The sequence below is a fragment of the Syngnathus acus genome, chromosome 6, assembly GCF_901709675.1.
Source record: "Syngnathus acus chromosome 6, fSynAcu1.2, whole genome shotgun sequence".
NCBI lineage: Eukaryota > Metazoa > Chordata > Actinopteri > Syngnathiformes > Syngnathidae > Syngnathus > Syngnathus acus.
Window position 1 is genome coordinate 9,211,929 of NC_051092.1, and position 23,649 is coordinate 9,235,577.

Sequence of the window (23,649 nt, forward strand, 5' to 3'; positions counted from 1 at the left end):
AATCATGGCTCAGACGTCCCAAAGGTCAACCTGCTCTGACGTCATCCTCAAAATACTCGCAGTCGCTAGGGGGCATATTTGCATTGTTTGTCAATGCCCCCCACCCCCTTATTATCGTCCGCAATTTATTGTGCTTGGCATTTCAGCTCACTGACAGCATTTAAATGTACTCTCAAAAGCGAGCAATTTGCAGTGCGGAAATTCCCGATCATTATACTGTACAATGAATCGAGATGATGACAACATGATACGTATTTGTAATAAAACAAGCACATATGAATGAGCACAGAAAAAGCTTCAAAGCATCAAATGCCATGTAGACGTTTCATTGCTTCTACAGACGTACGCGCGTCGCGCGCACAGGAGCGGCAGTCTGAGTGGCTCAGCCCTGTGTTTACTTCCGGACCGAGACGTGAGAGTGGCTTGCAGTCAGAGAAGCAGCAGCGGCTGGCAGCCTCACTGGACCTTCACGCTGTCAGCTAGCACCGCGGCATTCATAAGAGCTTTCGTGATAAAGGTTGCCCGGTTTGGCCCAGCGGCCTCCCGACAAATCGCGTCTTCATTCAGCGCACCGGTCCGGTCAGAACCCCGCTCGTCGCCTCGCGCGCTTCAACCCGGCTCTGCGTGCTGTGTTTCCCGGCTCAAAGTCGCTCAATACTTCCAGGCTGCCCCGCTGAGCAGCTGCCTGTTATAGTGCATCCTCATGCTCCGGGCTAGCAGAGGAGCACAAGGACAGACACTCGGAGCGTGAGCACCGGTTTCCGTGTGGACGGCCAGGGGAGGGGGGGAGTCAAGTGACCCCCGGAGAGAGCGACGGGACTCGGCGACGCAAGGCAAGCCGGGCTGCGAGGAAGTCGACCGGATCAAGTAGAGGGGGTCGCCTCCGACTCCTGGCGTTATCCCCTGCTAGCTAGCCTTAGCTAAGCTAGCTCCAAACAGCACCATGGACTGGTTAATGGGGTGAGTACACACCACGTTCCCTCATGTCACCTGCTCACATTTTTGTTGTTGACACTGGGCTTGTCACCGCTTTATTTGTCACGATTCCCGTGGAATGTTGTGTTGATTTCACTTCCATTCTAGCCCGGCAAGGCTAGTTCGATAGCTAAGCTGCCAGCAGGCTTCACCTGCGATGATCAAGCGACATAACCCAGGATCGAGAGTTTTTTTTCTTTCGGCTATTTGCGGCGTCTTGCAGTCTGTCCTATAACGACAGCACCCACATTAGATTCTGTCATTGTCGAGGACAGATTGCTGCACGAGGTGGTTATTTATAGCGATGATTAACGCAACAAAGTGGCTAACATTAGCAGCGTCCCGCTAAGGCTGCTATGCCCAGCTGAGTGCAAGGTGTTCCTTCTCAGGCTGTCTCAACACGCCAGTGCTTCTCAATTGCTGTCACCCGATGACCTGCAATCGCTAAGCATTAACCATCTCATCTAGAACTTACAGATGATCGATTTAGAAAATCTCATAAAAACATGCTCACTTTTTTAATTTAAGAGCCATCAAGAATCTGAAGATGAACTAACCGCTTCTCCAAAAAATGAGTGCAGCTCGTTTTTAAACAACAATAACAAAATGCCACTGATTTCTTGACACTGATGTCTTCTTTTTGGGAAAGTCCTTAACCTGACATGTTTTATGTGGGAAAATAAATACCTGTTGTGTGGTACAATGAGATGTGCTGAGTCCATGGTTTACCTCAGAGTTCTTCCACTGCAATGGCAGTGACTATCCCAAAGTTGTGCACAAGTCTGAACATGCTATATTATTTGTATTTTCAGTCATGAGCACCTTTACAACATTCTCAGAACATTACATTACAACTTTTTAGAACGGGCCCGCGGACTCGTGTGGTCCTCAGGCACCACATTGGTGGGTTATGCAATTATAGTAAATTCAATTGAAGTCGATTTAATACTATTCATTTAGCTATTTAAATGAAAAACACATCCATAGTATAAAGCAATCCAATAGAACTAAGTGAAATGATCGAATGTGCATTGCCATCCAGTCGTTGACTACTATTATCAAGGTCAACTACAATTAAGAATACATTGAGCTTGTTTACTTTTCAGCTTGAAGAAATATGTAATCCTTTCATTGGATAGTAAAAAATTCGGTACATGTCATACAATCGCAATAATATTGATGTTGCGATATTCATCAACCAAATTGCATATTTTTTCAATATTGTGCAGCCCTAGGTTTTTTTAGTACTTTGTTCTTGTGCCTTCTTCAATTGTCTCAGATGTCGTCACATTTGTCACGAGAGACAAAGGTAAGGTGTATCTGTGCTAGATTTGTTACAGTATTGAGTACTAAGAAAATATATAATATAACCTAGTGCACTTCTAGATGCAAAGCAACTCAGGTGTCTGACAATTCCAATCCCGCACTAATGGACAATAAAGGCATTCTATTTTATGCGATTCCATCTATTATGAAATCATTTCAATGTAATTGCTGTAATGATTTTGAAAAGTAAGTTTTCAGTGCACTGTTTTGCTGGCTGCTTACATTTTTTCATTGGCAGGGCGTGCTTGTGTGTGCTTCCGTGCATCACATAGCAGGCAGGGCAGGGCAGGGCAGGGCAGACGACTGCGGTCTGGGCTGCTTCTCCACCATGTGACATTTTGTCTGAGAGATAACATTGGGCAAAACACATGCAACCACAATGTCAGCTCGTTCACATCAGTTACAGTTTTAGTCAAAATTTGTGCATATTGAGCATCACGAATGTGGGGTTTTTGTGTGTGTGGTAGCACAAGGTCATTTGTACGCTTCTAACCGAGCTTAGCTTCCTGTTTAGGCCATTCCAATTTTTGCATTGTAGCTTCTGTCAAGTTACAAAAGGCAACCTTGAGTGGAATATTAATTGATGTATTTTGACTCCCACCTGCCTCCTTCAGTCACTCACTGAATTTTAGGGCGCGCCAAGTTGAACTTTTAAACGGGCAGTTGTAACTCCTTGTGTTGATTCGCTGGTTGCCTGCCATTCAAGAAAAATAACAATGCAATAAGTCCTAAAAGATACTGTCAACTGCTGTCTGTGCAATTCCGTTGAAAAAGATTTCAGATTGTTCCCCCATAGAACAGAGCCGTTTGAAGACTAAATGAGGGAGTTTACTGTGATGTGGTGCGTTTTCTAGATTTTTATTCATCATATGATTTAAACCTTCACTTGCGTTCAATTTTTATTTGCAGCATCTTCAAATTCATTACTGTAATTTTGAGATATTTTCACACAGCCATTATTTTAAAAGGGATTTATTTTAGAATAACGTTTTATGCTTACATCTCATTTAATAAATTAAGTTTACATTGTTCAATCTAAAGTGTACTATGAATTTTTGCTCTGTGTGCGACTGAATTTGACACTGACACAATTGCCTTCTCAGTCCATAGTTTGTGTGATGCTCAAACCTTCAAACAGTCATACCTTGTGCATGTTGGGAATTCAAGTTATGTCATGTGTCACCTGATAAAGCCTGATAGCATCTTTTAAGTTTTGACAGCTCGTGTTTGACGACACGTTGAAGACGTATGTTGTCGACGGACCCAAATACGTACTTGCTGTGACAGCCAATTTGAGTAGGTTTGTTTTCAGTATACAATGCAACTTTGAAGGGCTAACATTTTTTTTCTAACATGCTTATCTTGCTCTGGTTTATTGACATTTCAAATATGTTCCCATTTGAATTAGTTTAGAGGAAATAGTATGATGCAGGGTCAAATAGTTGGTATCAAAGAAGTCTTCAACAACTCAAAATGTTATGCCTGTTTTAGAAGCTGTCAAATCTTATGCAGGTACTATACAATGTAAGAATGAATAAAGAATAGTGGTGCAAAGAACGCAGTAAGAGAGGTGTATATAAAAAATGTGTTGTATAAAAGTTTGCAATGGAATATTTGATGAGGTATCTAATCAATGGAGACATTAGCAAGTGCTGGGAGAAGGAGTGGCATAGTTTACGAGAAAGCAGGAATCTCCAGGGGGAATCAAATAGAACTAATGGTGGTGAGATAAAGAAAGGAGATGATGTTGAGGCTCATGATATATGTGACAAAGCTTTGTTTCCATGCAAGGGCAGCAGCAAGGAAAGCGTGCTTCAATCACCCTTGTTATTTTTGCACTTGCCTTAATTTGTTTGCAAGCCAGACACTACCCAGACAGTGAGCATTATTTCCGAGCTGCATGACCTCATTTGTCTAGTTTCATATTTAGACAGGAATTGAATCACCAGGGAGTTACGCCTAAATGTGTCTTTCTCTGTCCGGTGAAATGGGTAGGCTTTGACAGATGTTTAATTCCCTTGATTTTGAGTGATGGCTCGCTAATGCTGAACTAAGAGCGAGGGAATTGGACATTGTAACATATTTCTGGATCATCACTAATCTGGTTTTCTTACTCAGTTTTATGTGGTTGTGTTAAAGGTACAGCTGAAATGACAAGGACTTTTTCAGAAAATTGTGTCCTACCGCGTACATACCGGGAAGTAATCGGAGCGTATTTTGATGAGGGATGCTCCAAACTAATCTTTTGGGAATCCATTATCTCGTTGGTTCTTCCATTGATTCATCGGGGCGAGGGGAGCAGGCAACAACACAACCAAAAAGAAGTAGGCCGCACTAACATAAAACTTTGATGTGACATACGGGGCCACAAATGATTGTCCTGCAGGCCACAAATGGGCCCCCTGGCTGCAGGTTTGAGACCCCCGTGATAGATGGAAGCCATGTTGGCCCTGAGTGCTGACCTGTAAATGAATGAAAAAGGAAATCTTGATCGGGTCGAGAGCACGATTAACAGAGGAAAAGGAGCTACAGCATTCTCTTAGTAGTGATGAGGACTACCTTAATATGAGACGTACTACTGATGGAAATTTTCTTTATGCTAAATTTTGGTCATTGCTATACTTCCAAAATGGGCCATTTTTGCACCAGATTTGCTGGATGAGAACTGTCCGATTTGTTTCCTCCTTTCTTAAGGGAAAGCACACAGCTCTATTATTCCATCTCAGTTTGTCTCTGTCCGCTTTTTAATTCCGTCCCGTTTCTCTCTTAGGACACTGATGTGCAGAGACGTGTGCGTGCTTTGCTACAGCTTGAGCTGGGCTCTTCAGTTGCGGAAAGACAGAATGTGTTGAACTGGCTCAGGGCAGCCCCAGTCTCAACTCTCAGATGTTTACCTGCAAGGCTGGCATGTTTGAGGGTCGACCGTGTAGTATTTGCCTACATTGATGGCCTATCCATTCATAATCATCATTTCTGAACTGCAAAATCTTTTTCTCTGTCAGAGGAGAAAGAGGAGCCCCTTGAACGAATTTAATAGCTGGTTTCTTAGACGAGAAGTATCGGAGCGAGACAGAAAGAGGGGGATGCCGATAAGATGGCAAACAAAAAATGCGAATGAAGGTAAAGAGGGTGAGAGAAAGAAGAGGCAAATGATAGTGCAGCTCAGGCAGGCGATAGGTGAGATATGGAGATAGATGAGGAAGCGGCAGCACGGGTCAAAGAGTTAGATTGGAAACAGCAGAGGTCTGCAATAGAGGACAGAGGGGGAGATTTAACTGCAGGGGCCCAGGCTGCCAGAAACAGACAAATGAGCTCTATACCAGGCAGGAAAAGAAACCGACCCTGCTTGGCCATACTATATATTTTCAGATGAAATAAAGGTATCTGGAAACAAATTAATTTTTTTCCACATAGCCATGGTTAGCCTCTGATAACTAGGCTTTGGTGGATCTGCTGGATGTGTGCTGTGAGCACTAGTCTAAGCTCACAATAGATTTGCCCTTGGTGGTTGGGGCTAGGCCGCAAGGCTAGTCTGAAGTGTAATTGGATTAGAGATCTCTGTGTTGCATCAGGGGCAAGCCAGCCCAAGACATACACACTCATACTCACACGCTTCACTCGGGACTCAGAAAGTTCTTTTTTTTTTTTTTACCCCATTTACTTGCTGATAAGCTGTGCAACCCACAACCTTGCATAAGTGATCCTTCTCTAATCATTATTGGCCGCCCCCTTACCTTGGCTGTTGAGATGCGTGTTGACGTGAACATGTTGGCGGTTGTATGCATGTTCATAAACAGCCCCGCTACCTACTTTAAATGGGATTACACGGCAGAATGAAGAGCATACAAAAAGTGAGCGAGAGAATGTACGACAGCCGTTAATGATCTAAGTCCTCCTACTTTACTTAAGAGAGTAATGGAGCGACATACTCTTGACTTGTTTCCGATTGTGCGCTTCCTGTTTAGTAGCGATGCACAAGAAGTGGGAGGCACTGGCGGGTGTGGTCGAGACAAGACACCATTACCAACAAGAAGCTCGCCATTATTGATTTGACCCTTCCATATGGTCAGCACATTGCCTGAGCTTCCTGCCGCCATCACACTGTCATGGCAGTGACATTTGGATCATAACAAGCTGTTGCAATTTTTGAATGTACGCAGTCTGTTGTGCAGACTGGCTGAGATTCTCTAACCTTGAGCCCAAATACCAAACCTCTGTTTAAAATCTACCACTGTATCTCATGGACAACAGTAAATCACTTTTCCTCAGATATTAAACACGTGGAGGAGGCGCATTAGCATGATTTAAGGAACTAAAACATCCTTCACAAGGCTAACAGAGTTCATGGAGAGGTTTCAGCTGATTTCCGCTGGTGGGCCTGGGTCACTGTATGGGAGTTGCTGACTTGGCTCCTCAGCAGTGAGGGAGGAAAAGCTTAAAACTGGACTTGACCCTCCAAAAAACATACAACCAAATATTTGACCCCGTAAATCCCCAGATATCCACTTAAGGAAGTGTGTGTGCGTAAACACAGATAAATCTGACTGACTGGAAGCTTACATAGTTGTACACTGGGGAGTATCATCTCCGTATGTTGTGATAATTAGAGATGCACCAAAAATAGTCCAAAAGTGCATTTTTGGTTTTCGGCAGAAAATACTAAATAGTCAACGAGCCAAAACAGGATGTTGTGATCAAGCAAAAATCCCCCTCCGACTGGAGGTTATGCCAAATGTGTTCTGGTTTGGCGTATTTTCTTACGGGCAGTTACCACGTGTTTCGTTGTTACAAGGAAGAACCTTCTGGGGACGATGCAAAGACACACACAGTAGAGTAAGTTGGAGTTTTCAAGTCAGTCTGGAAGGTCTTGCGAGGCTGACAATTTGGACTGTACCAACCATTTGTGATAGTTTGTTGATAGCATTGCATCTTCCCTGTGTACAAAACCAGTTTTGCAGCTAGCTGGCTGGCGTAGCGGCTGAACAGCAACCCAAAAGTCATCAAGACGTTGAATAAGCTAGAATGTTTCCTGCTAATGTTGTCAAATTGTGACCAAAGTTTGCTGCAGAACCAGAAATACCACCACTTAGAGTATGTGTGTATTGTTGTATTTTGTGTACCTACAACACGAACTGGCGCAAAGTGAATGGCTGCTTTTGTCGCCATCACTGTAGCCCTTTAAACTTTGAGTGTGTGTTTTTTTTAGCTCCTCAGGATCCTACTGAAATGACATATTGGTAAAAAAAAAAAAGTTGTACATACAGAGGAAACGCGTTGGGTGTAGTGTTTGCTCACTTGAGTGGGACGTGAGCGTGCCATGCTGGGCCGGCTCGACGACACACTGGGGAGTGTGCTGTTGATTTATTATCGTCTGTGAGCTGGCTAAATGAGGCCAAGTGAGATGGAAGAGATTAGTTTACATAAAGAGCGGTGGAGAGAGAAGTTCTCGGAAGCGAGCAATGGCTCTTGACCTCCTCCTGTTTTTATTCAGTGATTCACACTCCTCTGCTAAGCTGCCCTTTCATTCATCCGGGCCTTCTCCCTGTAGATGCGCATCATTCCACAGACAACCGTTCTATTGAGCTTTTTTGACAAGGATTTGTCCTGGGGTGGCCTTCATTGTCTTGCATGAAGTACCGGCAAGACAAAGGTCAACTGTCAAAGGATGTTGCACTTCCATTTGGTGACTTTGGTTGGAACTGTCAAAACAAATGGATGGACGCAGTAGGGTTAAACTTGTCTTGATAGGTTTCATAGTCGACTCTAAAAGCAACAACCGTTTTATTCTTTTATCAGTTGAAACGCTTGCCTCAGTTTCCTTCAAAGGCTTCCCGTTAATACTCATGTCAAGAAGTCGGAGGGCAAAGTAAACAAAAGCTTAGGTTCTAATGATCCGCCATGTTGAATTGCATGTTGGTCCACTTCCTTTCTTGTCAACGTGAGGAAGCGAACAAGTTACGTTCCCACGTCTGCCACAAGAAACAGCTGCGCTGTACATGTTCAGCTTCGTTTTCGCTTCTTGCATCCTGTGTGTGATACACGTGAATGTTGGCGACGGCAATTTTGATTTCAGACCCGCCTTCTTCCCTTTTCATTCTCTGCTTGAGATCTACTTTGACGTCATCTGTCTGCAAGCAAGCAATGCCTGTTTTTTTCTGCCGGTCATGTACACCTGCATCCTCCCGTTTGCATATGACCTCGTATTCGACCTCGTGTTGATTCCCTCCTTCATCGCCCCACACTGTAGCAAACGCTCTTTTCCCTCCTCATTGTTCGCAGGAAGTCTTCGTCACTCACTGAAGGCAAACGCAGGAAGCGCTCGCGGCCGTCCTTCCCTCCCCAACCGTCTGTCACTGAGCTGCCTTTATCAGAATGCGGCAGTGTGCGCTTTTGGCTCCAACCACAAGCGACTTGGTCTGTTGCACGCTGTGCTCGTGTATCTCTGTGGGCGCCTGACTTGTGCAACTCGTCTGGCTGCTAGACTGTAGGTCTTGTCCACGACGCGTATCTCAAAATACAAGCACGCAGTGGTCATGCTGCCGGCTTGGCATATGTTGGGATGCTGTGCCTTTTGCAGAAATAAAAAATGAAATGCATCCATTTTACTCTTCTCCAAAATCGCCGAGGCAACTCTTATGGAACTGTCTGTGCGCATTGCATTATTCTCAGCTGAGAGTTTGGGAGCTGGGGTCAATTTTGCATGGAGGTCACTGGTTCTTCACAGCTCTGCACAGCACTCCGGCTTGAACGTGCGCTCGCACACAACTGTTGCATAACCAATCGAGTTAGCAATTCAGCTATGGGTACACGACGCTTGCACATGCATGCGTCGGTATTTGTGGGAATCAAAGTGTTTTCTGTATGGGCGTTCAGAATCATCCACAAAACCAGAAGCCATGGATGTGCTGCAATTGGCTCATTGTATGCCTTCATCTCCATTCATATCAATTTGTCTGTTAAAGTTCAATGAGTCTTTATTTCAGAATGTAAGGTATGTGCAGCTGCAGTTATGCTTTTGAGCAATGTCGATCACAAATGATCATCTCCTTACAGAAGAGGAATAAGCAAGCTCCCATACATGTCTTTATTTCCTGCTCAAAATCCGTGGCAAACAGTAAGTACAAGCCAAGCTTGTTGTCAACAGACACGATGCAGTGCATCCCTCTACCACAAGAGGGGACAATTCCACAAGTTCACATGTACTCTACTACACTGACGCCTGCCTACCTGGCAGCAGTTACAGGTAAACTTTATGGTTTTCACATTGTTTCACATTTCACCCGTATAGGATGATCCAGTGAGCATGAAATTAGATCTCGTTGTTGCATAATTATGCCTCGCAGGTCTTCCCAATGTGGATCAGGCTCTACGTGGGTTTTTTCCGGTCATGGATCACATGACTATATCAAGAGGCTACAGTATTGACCCGGTGGTACCAGTCCATCAGCGGCTAGAGACAGAAACGGTGATCAATGATACTGCCTCTCTTTTTGCATTCCCGGTCAACCTCATTATAATGAGTGGTGTATGAAGTATCACAAACATTTACAATTTATTTCCTCCCACCCCAAAGCAGTTTAGTTTGTTGTATATTATATAACCGGATAGATAGATGACAATGGTCAGGTTTAGTGTTAGTTATTTCTGCATACTTTGTGCATTATTTCTGTTGAACACTAGGTGGCACTCAAACCTCTGTCCTAGCAACTTTCTTTCTTTCTTTCTTTCTTTCTTTCTTTCTTTCTTTCAAGAATGGTTGCATTTAATAAATAACCTGTGAGATTTTGTTTGTAGTTTAGATTATAAAACAATGGAGTATTTAATTTCTCTTCACTCATGTAGTGCCTGTGCCCCTGTTAAAATTTAATTTTGGAGTAATTGCAGCACATAACAAGCTGCCGAAATTGCCGAGTTTTTTATTTTTAAGTCTTAACTTGCCTGCTTCGCAATCTGTTGCATGATGTTTGTATAGTTTTTCATCTCATGGAGGATCTTATTCATTTTTTACAAGGTCCTCCCAAGAACGTTAGTCATAGTGATTTTGTGGGTTAAGTAATTTTTTTAGATGACATAAAAATGCGTGTAAATAAAATCTTTGTTTTTTTCACCAATATTGAAGGAGTTTTTAGCCGTAATGATTCAGTTGTATAACACGCTTACATTGACTCATTGGAAAGCAGCTCGCCACACGTAGTTATCGCTGTGAAATGCACATTTTTCTTCTAGGGGCATACAGTAGGCTCTTGTGTTGAATCCTCACTGGGCCTGTTCCCCCCAAACTTTCCAAATATGTCTGTTTATTTTACTAATTTTTACTCAAACTGTGTCCAGTGTGTGTGCACAGTGCTCAGTACAGGACAGTGGCTTCTTGGTGACTTGGCAGTGCTCCCTTGTGTACACAAAATTGCGTAAGCAACTTATGTTTGTGCTTTCAAAAATATATCTATTTTAGGGGGCAATAGAGCACATAATCTGTGATGAATGAGGCACACATTCAGTGTGTTTTCTGTCAATTGAAGCACTGGGGAACTCGGCACACACAGAAACATGGTCATCTGTGAAAGCTGCTAGCTCTTGTCTGCACTCAAGTACCTTTGACCACAGTTCCACATGTGTGTTTGTGAAAAGTATTCCTGGAAATCCTGGGTGGGAGTTTAGAGGCCAAGCACAGCAGTCTGTCATGATTTTTGTTTTTGTTTTTTGAGGGGTAAGCAGGAGAAGAAAATGTTTTCGTTCGCATTAATCACACCTTCAGACAAAGTCATGCTTGGTTAAAGAAATATTTTTTTTCTGGAGGCAAATGAAGGGGGCTCAAGTTGTGGGGATGAGCTGATGGGATGGTTTTCAAAACAAGCTTAAAATATCTTCATGGAAAGGCTGCAAGGAGAGGAATAAAATCCAGGCTTATGAATACATCCTGGAAAGAGGATTGGATTAAAGATGAATAGGACGAGGGGGGGGGGGTATAGAACGGCATCACTTAAAAACAAGCTTTTGTGGTCGATGAGTTCCCTTCCTCTTTATGCAAAATCCAAGCCACATACAAGTGTGTCCTGTACGCTCTTCTCATCGTCAATTACCCATCTTCCCCCTTGTCTTCTCCTTCCAGTGGTTGCGGTCTAACTGTAGTGACTGACGGAGGCATCAGCAGTTCTGTTTCCAAGCTGCTTTTATAGAAATAAATGAACTTGGATGCAATGAGTGCTTTGCGGAAGTACAGGAACTGCTCTCACGCAGTCCTCGACGCAAACCAAGACATTGATTATCAAATATTTTTCTGTATGCAATGCTGTTTGAAAGAGCTTTATTCCTCAAGGGCAATTAGACAGAGTGAAGCACAACTGGCACTTGATCATTATAACATTGTTCTGCTGTCGCATCTTTGTTTAACAAAGTCACTTCACATTATTCCACCACCTGCTTTCAGCACATTTCAACATTCCTGCACCTCTGTCAATGTCACTTCTTTGTGTTTGTTTGGGAGGGTGCTGAGAATGCAATGTAACAGGGCTGGTATCTGGACAGCTAGTTCTCACCATTAATGGAAGAAGAAAAGAGGCAATATTGCATTGTACAAATAGCAGAGGTTTTGGTGGAGTTTAGTCAATATGGCAGGTAAATGTGTCTCCAGTTGTGTGTGCTGATAGTGGATCACTAACATTGGGCAGCTTTTTTTTTTTTTTTTTTTTTTTTGCCGTGGAGTAAGTACACGAGACTGACAATGAAGGGGTAAAATGGCATAAAGTCCGCCAGACCGCATCTGTATAGTAAAACTTTGCATCGTGCATTAAAAAGATCAATGGATGGATCCATATAGAATAGGTGCTATTTGATTTCTGTCTTTGCTAATTGTGATTGGCAACTTACTGATTATCTACAATAAAAAACATTTCGGAATACAACTCACACACACTGATATATTTGCACACGCGTGTTTGCCAAGAGTACAGCCCAGTTCTTAAATGGCATTAGTGGTTCCTGAGTCCTAATCTTGGCCTTAGATCTGCTTCACTCTTTTAGTTTAGACAAGAGCTATGTTTGGCACTAGGCGCTTTATATGCATGTAAATATATCCATAGTCAAGAGACAGCAGTAGTCTCTTGAATGAATAGGGTAGGATCGAAAGTATTTTTTTTTTCCCCCCACCACAAAGACATTGTGGTGACGTCATGGTGTCAGTGTAGATTGCACACTGTTGAGGAGTTGATGTTTTTCATGGCAGGCTGAGATGATGATCGTGTGACTGTTGAGCGAGGCTGCGGACAAAGGCGCCTCTGCCCCTCGAGCACACTGTCGCTTTTAACACCGGCCCATTCGTCTTGATCCGAACTCCACTGCAGCAGACTGTGCGCGCCTGTCACCGATACGGACTCTTTGTGTTTGGAATCCAGACTGCCCCGCGGAAACTGCACGGAGGAGGGGGCAAGGAGCAGTTTGGAGAGAAATAGTCGGAAAGGTGTTGAGCAGCGAGCAAGTCCGTATTGTGTGCGCCGCGCAGCCGTCCACATCAGCAGCGGCTCTATTTGTGCTGTTTCGAGGCGCCGCCTAAACGCTCCGACATCGCACCATTCTGGATTTCTTTATCCGCTTCCTGTCGTCCAGGATGAGGTTTAAAAGGAACGGCTCGTACACTCTGAATAGGTATGGAAGTAAGATGCTGCTGTGCGCAACGCAACTTGATGTGACGCGCGTAGATGGGGAGGAAGATGTGGGTGGGAGGGAACTGCTTATGTCTTCCTGCCATAAATCACTTTTCTATGGAGCTACTCGATGCTCTCATTGTTGTTTTGTACCATACAGCCTTCTATAATGTGGGCCATATGGACACAGTGCCGTGTGATGTCTTATTTGTGGGGGCTGTTACGATTAGGAAAAAAAAAACAATACATGGCTATTTATGTTGTAGGGGCAAAGTGTTTAACGCTCCCCAGCCTGATTAGTGTTATGATTACACAAGTTTATTTTTTCTGGGTGCCCACGTGTTTTCCAGTTTTGAACAAACTTGTTGCGGTTTCAGAACTGCTTTGTCTGTTTTGTGCGTCTTCTTTCTCACATTGACCTGCATCTTCATTTTTTTTTCTTCTCCCTCTGTTTTTCCCTTAAGGCAAATGCTCCTTCCTTTGGACCCATCACCTAGCAACTTTGTATGTGCTTGGTGTGACACCCCCTCCCCGCCATCTCATCCCACTTTTCTCTGCCACAATAACAATAATCGCCTCCATGTATAAAGCTGTTGTTTTGGTATAGCCTTGTTATTTTTTTTTTTCTTTGTCTTATGCTCCTACAATTGAAAAGGAAGCCGCGTTTCTTTGTTTTCTTGCCTCTGGTGAATAATGTCATTCTTTTATTGTTTGATTGAATTACATGAATGGGTTCAAAAGTTATGGGAAGTACAGGCACTCAAACACAATAACCTGCTCATATTTTTTGGGAAAGTGACAGTTTGTTTAATGGCAGTTTCACGCTTAGCTCTCAGGCACTCCTTTTCCTCTCTTGCCTTGTTATTGGGCACATGGCCTTCCGCTGGGCATCACACACACAAAACCCACATCCTGATCCTGCTTTTTAGATCCACAAACTCTTGGAATGAATTCCAAGCACCCCTATCAGCTCGCATGTGCACTCGTAATCACACAATCAAAATCAAGGACAATGCCTCCCCAGTTTACCCTTGATTATTTTATCTTAAATGAGAATATATTTACACTTTAATTTGGAATTTTTGGAATGATCTGTCTTTCTCTCATCTATTATGCGTGTTCGATCACACATAAGCCTACACATCTTTGTTTGTCTGTAGGTGAGAGTGATGACGTAATTACGCCGCAAAAGAGGAGGTCTCTTTAAGCGCAGCTTCTGGCGACAGGCCTCCGAGGAGGAGGTGGAGTGATAACGTCATTGGATGTAAAGTCCTCTGCTGATGTGCTGCGGTTTTGCTCGTGTGTTGTTTCCTTCATCCAGAGCGCAATTCTTTGCTTGTGTTCAAAAGGGGTCTTTTTAAGATGGTGCTTCAGCCCCTTATTGTTTTCTTGGCAAGCTGCAGTTATTTGTGGCGTCTGACATTGAGCAACAGCATTCAGTGGCGTCAGCCACCTTCGTCACTCTGTGTTAATCCCGTGTTGGCGTCAGTGTCACCCTTTTGTTTACAGTCACATGGTTACAGTTTTAACAGCACCGTTGAGTGATGTGTTTGGGATTTCGTTTGTGCGTTGAACACACGCACGCACACAAACACACACACACACACACACACACACACAAGTATATAAAGTGCATTGCAGTGCATGATGTGCAGGAATGATGCCCTTCATCTTATTTCTCTCTGGAGTACTCTGCACCGATTGGCTCCCGTCCCGGGGGCTCGCCACAGCGCTAGCCCCTCCCATTTGGTTCCACTGCATCATTTGTAAGAATGAAAAGTCACCCTGATTGTATATTTACCAGAAGAGGGAAGCCAGCTTTCAAAATATTTTCGCTAATGATTGTTGAATATTTTGAGTTTAATATGGGGGCACGTATGTGTGTAAACAGATTGCTAAAATCGCTGTCACCTGACTTTAGTTTACCCCCTACTCTGCCCGTTTATCTCTATCTCTTGCTCCCGCCCTCCTTTTTCTATCCCGCTTTCTGCAGTCCACCCTGTGCTGCCCATCCGTCTGCACTTTGTTTACGGGTCTATGTTTGCCAAGATAATCTTCCCGTTTTTTTTTTTTTTTTTTAGGTGCAAGTGAGCGAGGGAGAGAGAGAGTGAGAGAGTTGTTCGCTAAGGAGAGCGAGAGCAAGAGTGTGAAAGAGGCAGGCAGTTGCGGACGCTGGACGTCAGAGAGAATGAGTAACCAGCTCTATGAAAAATTATCCGATTTCTGCGAATGGAGTTTGCCGGCGTGCGTGTCTTCCTACTCCGTTTTGCAGGGACACGGATTGGTCCTGCATTCGTCTGTCCTGTGCGCAAGTCAAAGGTTGTTTGTGCAACCACGTAATTTAACAAGGTGCTAGGCTGGACATTTTCGCCCTGCACCTGTCGCCAAGAGTGCGGACAGGGAGGTGAGAACCAAGAAGTGTCCGGCCCGCTTCTGCTTCACCGCCGTCTTGATGGGTGTTTTGGTGTGCTGCAACTGCTTCTTCTATAGGTAATTAACCATGTGACTACTTTTTCCCCTATCTGGAAGTAAGTTGCAGGTAGTAGAGATGATGTTTTCAGAGAATTCCATTGATATCCCCCCCCTCCCTTTCTATGTCGCACTGTTATTGTGCTGTGGTTTGGAGGTGACATTTGAGGTCAGTGCTGCTGTAGCAGGCAGAGATTCTGCTGGAGTCAAGCCAGGCCAGGCTATCGTGACATGTACATGGAGGAGGAAAGCTTGTGAGAGTAGCAGTGCACACAGTTTGCCTCACAGAGTATGTATATATTATTTTTTCATAAGCAAAGATTTGTTTGCTTATGACGTCCTGGCCTTGCCAGGCTTTCCAAACTTTGCCTCCCTGTGTGCCTCTTGGCTGCGATTCAGTTTTGATTTGTACACAGTGTACCGTCACGAAGGGGCAAGTGTTTCCTCTCTCCCTGTTAGTTCTTTGCGGCGTATTGTCAGATCCCCCCAGCCATTTGACTGTACTTTGTAATCTGTTTTGATGAAGGTACTTGCCACTGCCATGTTTAGGAGGCAGTCCCATCTGTTTACAGACTTAAAGTACATGCTGGTACTCTGACAGAGAGAACTTGTTAGGGGAGATGATTTTGGTTGGGCTTGTTGGCAGTTAGTGCATCTGGTTCCCCTCTCTTGTGGTTGTGTGCTGAGCCAGTTACAGGCCATAACTGCTGTAAAAAGTCTAAATATAAGGTGTTAGTTCTCTGAGGAGCTTTTTGACGATGGTGAAATTGTAGCACATATCACACCACAGCTGGATTAGATAAAGTGTCGTAGTGATTTGCAACTTTGATTCACTTCAACTCTTGGAGTGCGTTCGCGTGTGTGTGTGTGTGTTTGTCCGTGTGCACTGTACTGTACTGTATAACCCTTAATGAAAGAAACACACAGACGTCTAGTGAAGGGAGGGTTTGTTCCTGAAGTGTGTTTTCCCTCCGTCGTGATGAAGGTGAGCGAGGAACCTGGACTGTGTGCTCATGTCTCTAAGCCTCATTAAGCCAAAATGAGCTGGCAGGTCTTTTTTTAGCAAATGTTCCTCTCTATTCCACCTCCATTAGTTAATCAAATAGTGTCACCATAACAATATGTGGCATGATTTGTCTATTTTGTTGTCCTCAGTGACCTCAGTGCAAGGACATAGACTTCCATCGACTCATCCCTTGTGTTTAAACTTTCAACAGTGGCATTGTGTCGCCGGAGCAATGCTTCGGCAATTGGGCTGGTTGGGGAGTCGCATTGATGCGCATTTCTGAGGCGCTTCAAATGAACCGACAGATTGAAGAACGGACGTGATTTCGTCATTTGAAATAAATGCTGTCGACTGCTGGGATTTTAATGACGCTCAGTGATTTGTGTTATTTAAAATTGAGTTTAATGCTGAATTAAACACACTACCGTCTCTCTCGCTTGATGTGAGGATGGACTTCCGCTGCCGAAGCGTGACGTCGCGCCCGAAGGATACGTCGCGGCAAGTAAACAAATTTGATTTATCGGTTCTTTTTTGAGCCGAGCAGCTCCGTGGTGAATGGACCTCCCAACCAGTATTTGGCTTGCAAGGCTAGGCATTGTGTGGACTACACACTGCCTGCCAGCACTCCGGCAAACCACTCTCATAGTCTCATAGTGTGACATTAAGTAAAATAACAAATGCATTTCATTTGAATTTTCAGCCTCCATTCAGGATTTGGGCAATCCGGTTCGGACTAAGACAGGCTTACTGCTGAGACAATGAATTCAACAGCTGGCTGGATATCGACTCAGTTTCAGTTGAGATGCATATCCAATAATGAGCTTCGGTTCTGCTTGCCAAGAAATTTTGGAACGGTGCACCTTGTTCTGGCTTGCATTACCACTGCAGGATGTGTCTGTTGCAAGTGCTGTGTCAGCTCCTAAAGTAGTGTGACAACAGGAAAACCGTTACAATAAAATGGCCCATGACAAAAATAAATTTGACACCCTCTGTGTTAAAAAGTAAGCGATGGCAGGCCTCACTCTGCTTAAAATGACAGATGTGACCTTTTGCCCCATGACGATGGTCATGTTGACCTGCGACTCTCTCAGTAAAGTAAGACTTGTGATACCTAAGTGTATTCTTTTGATTTATTATTCTGTCAATGGTAGTTGTCGCTTCTAGCACTGATCTTAAAAAAAGAATCAAAATAGAAGATAGTTTGATGGTATGTTCTTTGCTGATTAAGTTGGGCATTTTTAATGAATTCAGTGAGGCTGCCAGTGTAGTTTGACCTTTTTGGGTTAGTTCAACATCATGTGTAAGGCTCATCATAGGATCCCAGTAATCCCTTGTCACTCTCACAAGGTTGCTTTTCAAGTTGGTCTGGTGCAGTATGTTGAAGCTGTATTCTTTTTTCCCCCCCTTATTTGGCACAGTCTCCTCAACATTTTTCTATGAGGATAGTTTCTATACAAAACCGTTTTATCAGTGTTTTGTGAAATCCTGTGAGAAACAGTTCCTGACATAACATCAGCAAGTTTGCTTTGTGTCGATTGTTTGCTCTATGTTTAGCCTATTTCCTTGTCTTCTTATCATGTTCCACCCAAACAATCGGGGCATGTGGCTCACAATCAACGAACTTGAATTTAACGCCCTCGCACTGAGCGTATTTCAGTTAACTTGCGTTGGGGCACCTGCCAAGGTTTGTTTGTTGAATTAATTGACGGAATTATACATCTGCAAGATTTTGTAAAAGGTCTTTGTTGGGCTCATACCTGAATGAAATCGCCACACGGTGACCTACCCCAAATGGATTTGACAGCTGCTTTGCTACACAATACATAATCCTTACCTCGAGTAGAATGACATTCATGGAATAGCGCGCATCAAGAAGGTCTGTCAGCGTTCACTGACTGTCCTCTTCCTTCATCCGTTGTCTTGTCACTGCAGCGTGCCGACCTCATACAAGGACAGTTGCATAACACTTTCCACAGTGTTTACTTGCATTCAACAGCAGCTTCATCTTGCTGGCTCATGAGAAGCTGAAAGTGATGACCTTGCACTTACCTCAACTCTCCATTTAGCGGTAGTGAAACGCAGTGTAGTGCGGTATTTTTCATCCACATTGTTTACAACGAAAGAACGTGTTATGTGTTGTGATTAGGTTTGTCACGTTAATTACTATATTCACCGTTCGATGAATAAAATGGAAATTATAGTTTTTTTTGTCTGGGCTCGCATTGTCAGTCACACGCATGTTTGTTTACATTATGTGCCTTGAGTCATCGAGCGGAAAAGGATTTCCTTGTTTTGCCTGTTACTGATTGGCATCGATTAGCTATCTATCGCTAGCTTTATTCATAAAGTTAATAATTAAAAAAATACCAACAACAGCTTTTGGCATTTATATTGGTGTTGTTTTTAATCTAAGATAGTTATTGTTCTCCAGTGCAAATGTTCAATATTCTTAAATTGAAGTTGCTCTTCAAACATTGTGTACTTTAATTATATTTGCGCTAATATCACTGGCATTCGTCGTCATTGTTTCTGGGAAAATATATCGGCCTAAATAAATTATCGTAACAAGCTTTATTGTGCTTGAAAAAAAAAAAAAAAAGGTTATACCTGTGCCTACCAGACATTTATATGGCCTTTTAGCATGAAAGCGCCTCTAAAATGTCAGGTGAAGTGGGTGTTGGAATTGCTGCAGCAGCCCGCAGCCTCTCTGCTCCCTCTCGGGACAAGAGGGCCTTTTCAAGGGAGACAGGAAGCCTTTAGGCGCCTCGCTTTGTGTTTATTGAGGTTGTCTCAGGAGAGTGAAAGGAAAGGGTGGTGTGGTTGTGCAGCCGAGCAGCCTGGAGAAAGTGTTGTTGAGTAGGTGTGTCCACCACACAATTTCTTGCACAGTGGTGTAATTTTCCTCTGTGCTGCAGTGCCAGTCTCATATGTTTTCATCATCGTCCATTATGCTACTGTAACTGGATACTAGACTGAAGAAGACAAGACAAAAAGATTTCAACCTTGATCTGTGATTTTTAGGCAAATGAGCAACACGAACATTGCTAGCTGTGATGATGCTGCAGTATGAGGAGCAATTGTTGTGCATTGCTGACGCAGGCATCTTCCAGATGATGGATGTATGTATTTATTAAAATAGCATACGTACTTCCAGGCAGAGCAGATACATTGAACATGGACACTCACTTCACAACACCCTGTTGTCCACTCAGTTCTTCTCTCACAGTGTTTCGGCATGACATAACATGCTGATGAGGAATTTCAAACACAGCCACTGGCTGATAATTTGCTAACTCTGGAGACAAGACACTTCAGTAACAATTCTCCAGCAACACATTCCTCAACTAGATCATTTATTTACTCGCGCAGTCTGCTTTGAGACTTTCCATGAAATATTTTCAAAAGTAACAACGTAAATTTGTCAGAATAATGTTGGCTTCGTACTCGTTCTCTCCAAGATCATCAACCCCTCACAAAATGTGGAAATAATTGAATAAGTGGGTGTAATATTTTATTAGGACTGAATTATCATTCAGTACAGTGCATTCTTGGGTTATGAACTCAATTCATTCAATGACCAGTGATCGTGTTTGTAACCCGAAACATTCATGAACTGAGGAAACGTTTCCCATTGAAATGAAGCGAAATGCAAATGAATCCATTCTAGCACCTTACTTGCCTTTCGTGTTGAGCCTAGTGAACACAATCGTTCGTAACCAGCGATTCCTATGTACTTATGGCCATTTGACTAATTATCCTAGAGTAATTAACAATCACTTAATTGACTCTGTCTCGATGTTTTGAACTGGTGTTTCCATGCCTGCTAGCAATGTAATGTGTAGAATTATACCGCCCGCAGGAGGTCTGTTAATGAATAGCTCAACTTTCCTATAATGAGCATCTTTATGCTCCCATTATTTTTTTTTCTTTTCGGTAAGTAGTTGAGTCCATCGACGGTGCCTCCCCGCTTCCATCCATTTGGTGCTCTCTATCTTGCCTCAGCTGCTGTAATACATGAATCCATCATCAACTCTCGACACTTCTTCCACATCAGGTGATAATAGACCATTGTACCGATCCCCAGTGCCTTGGACCCAATCCTAATTCTATTTTAGATAAGATTTTAAATGATCTCGCTGCACTACCTCACCTCGATCCATATCCAATACTGTCAGCCAATCAGATATGTTTCAAAGAATTCTTTGGAGAGAACATCAGAGTTGAAAATGAGATGACCTTAAAAAAGAGCGAGAGTTAGATTCAAAATGTTGGCAAATCTTAAATCTAATAGACATTCCAGTGCATAAGGGGCTCTCATCATTTCGAGATGGACTGATTTGACCTTTCCATATGTTTATCTGCTACCAAAGGAGTTTGCATGCTTTTATGTTATAGTTGTACGTATTTTTTTCCCCGTAGCCTTGAGTATAATGTGTCTGGCATGTTCTCAAGTTTCCTCAATAATAGCTGAAAGGCCCGCATTGACATCTGGAGCTTTCACTGTCGTGACTATCCCAAGCCGAAACTGAGATGTTTTTACCCAGTTTTTGTGTTTACAAGAGTTGACACCCATATTCTTTATCCAAACATTTGTTTTCCTTTTGTCACAGTTACAGCACAGGGTCATGCGATGGCTGTTGCCTTGTCTCGAAATCCATCTGCCTTCAAACTTTTACTGACTGAGATATGAACAATTTGAAATCAAACAATGGCGTCAAAATAATTAGCAGGGTTTGTAATTGCCTAAAGATGTCACAAGACAAAGCACCACTTTTGTCTAAACAAAGCTCCTCAACTCACTTCAAATAGTGCTGAAGATATTCTGTGCACAAGAACTGCACTTTTACATTACCAGTTTGTGTTTTGGATGACTAATCTATTGGCCACCTTTTGGTCACATGCCTGCTCTTCACTTCTTTGTCCAAACGTTCTTGGGCGTGACCACTTCCCAGCCCTTGAATCTGTTCCAGTCTTGGTGAAACCCAGACAATGGCGCAGTTTCCTCTCCAGTCAGGAGATGGCTAGATCTCGTCTAGTCATCTTTGCTCAGGCGGCCCTGTCGTTTATTTCTTTATTTTTCCATTGTGAGCTGGGCTAAAGGATACTCGCACCGCCGAGATAAAAGTAGTACAAAGAGGAATTTTTTTGCTGGAGTGTATTCAGTCTGAAATTATGTAGCTGACATCTGAAAACAACCATGCACCGTTTAATTTCCCTATTGCCATATATCGGAAAAGCTTGCTGGAAAAAAGATATCAATGAGCATCTTCCACCCGTTAATTTCCAACCATGAGTCACAAATCATAAAACCGGTTGATACATTTCTTCCATTTCAGCCATATCAGAAACATCAGCAAGTGACTCTGGAATTTCCCCGTGTGGGACAAATAAAGGCAAATAGCTCATCTAATCTTAACCCGAACATATGTTACAGTTTAAGGAAAATTCCATTCAATAACACAGTCCCTTCATTGTACTAGTATTATTTAGTCTGTTGTGTATGCATTTAAAAAAAAATGAAATGGTATCAGGAATCTGATTGTATTCATCATAAGCTTTAGCCAAGGACATTTTCTTTCTTCCATCTTGTCTGGTTCAGCAGACTTGTCTGGTGAAATAACAATTTTGAGTTGAGTATGTACCTTAGTGAGAAATTAAGACCATTTTCTTGGAAAAGGGAGTCCCCCAAACCTCTCCTTTCATCCTAACCACCCCTGTGTTGTTACTGTGTGAATGTGAGGGCCTGGGAGAGTGCAGACTCCAGTTATGTAACATCCCTCGAAACACAACGAGCACACTAATGTGATGTGACTCGGGCATCTAAGGATCTTGTCAGTGCTTTGCAAATCATTGTCATGTCTGCTGACCTGATGACGTCTTTGTTGTGGCTTCTGACTCCCACGCCTTTGCGTGTCATGCAGACTATTTTTACTTATTTAATTGTCCATGCATGGATCGGCCTGACTTGTATCACATGCTCATTCAAGTGAAATGTCTCTTAAATAGTCACGTTTCCATTGTTGGAGGGAAATTTGAGTCATATCCTGAGGCGTCTTGTTTGTGTATTAGGTGCGTCTGGGAATGAGTTAAGTATTAACATTCCCTTCTGGCCTTGCTCCATGCCTAAATGCCTTCACTTGGGAGTTAATGAGCTGCATGCAGGGGGGCACAGCCATACTGGAGTAAACACAACTCGACGCAAACTTTTCTGATTAGCGCTCTTATTTTTTTAGTAGCAACTCGATGCGAGTTTAAACCAAACTGGCATTGCTTTATGCATTTGTAAATTTTGGTCAATCTCAGTGGCTGTGAAAAGAGAGCTCTGTTCATTCCCGAGCCCTTATGCCTTGTACCATCGTGCTCCACCTCACACGCACTTCCTGTGCAAACATGGGCGCTACCCAAAATGCTTTTTCTCCACCACCTCCTTTTTGCTTCCTGACTCCATCCTGTATTTCATGAGCATCTTTCACCGCGCGCACTCGTGCCAACTGCTGTGCCCCAGTGCAAACTGTGGCATGTTTGACGACAACCCAGCCGCCATTTTTAGTTTCCATTGATGCCATGAACTCTCCTTCAAAGTGCAAAATGCTCCCTATGCTCCCCTCTTTTCAGAGTTCTGCCATAGTCCTTCCACAGCAGCAGATTCTTCTTAAGAACGTGCAGTTAAAGGGTGGTCCAAACATCTGAACTTATTTTATCGTTCTAGACTTAAAAATTATTTCTGGAGAAAAAAATAATCTTAAAACAGACTCTGTAGTAATTTTAAAAGGATTTTTAGGACACCTGCACCTGCCTACCTATGGGCCTCCGAGAACCGAGAAGCTGTCCTTGCTCGTTTATCCCCAATCAAAAGAACAGTGTGCACTCCCATTTTTCGACAGCAGGTGTCAGCATTGCTCCCACACTTAATTTGTCAGTGACTGGATCACGCCAGAAAAGGTTGTTCCTCACTATTGCAATCCACATTTGCCTTGTAAACATCTGGAAGTGAAATCTCAAGGCTATGTTTTGCGTTTGTTAAGAAATGTTCTGAACTTTATCAGCACCGGCCAATGAAGACAGATTAGCATATGTCAGGTTTCTGTGTGCCAAGGTCATGCAGTCTTCCCATGAAATTCTGCATTCTTTCAACTTTTTGAGGGATTGTCTGTGTTCTGGGGAACCTTTTTAATTACAATAAAATACAAGACTTTGATTTTTAATTTTAAATCAAAGGCAGAGTAGAATTCG

The 23,649-nt window shown here is 43.2% G+C and overlaps 1 protein-coding gene across 3 annotated transcripts in view; it reads left to right on the top strand.

Annotated features, from left to right (window-relative positions):
* Positions 1-405: 405 nt before the first annotated feature.
* Positions 406-23,649, top strand: part of mob2a (MOB kinase activator 2a) — a 42,421-nt gene continuing 19,177 nt past the window's right edge. The window contains exon 1 of one of the 3 annotated variants that reach the window (XM_037255337.1): positions 406-960. In XM_037255337.1, the coding sequence (XP_037111232.1) occupies positions 944-960 (17 nt within the window). In that variant the 5' untranslated portion in view covers positions 406-943. Of the gene's footprint in view, positions 961-12,664; positions 12,943-15,099; positions 15,432-23,649 lie in introns of those variants that run through there. The other 2 variants (XM_037255336.1, XM_037255335.1) reach the window with 2 other exon arrangements.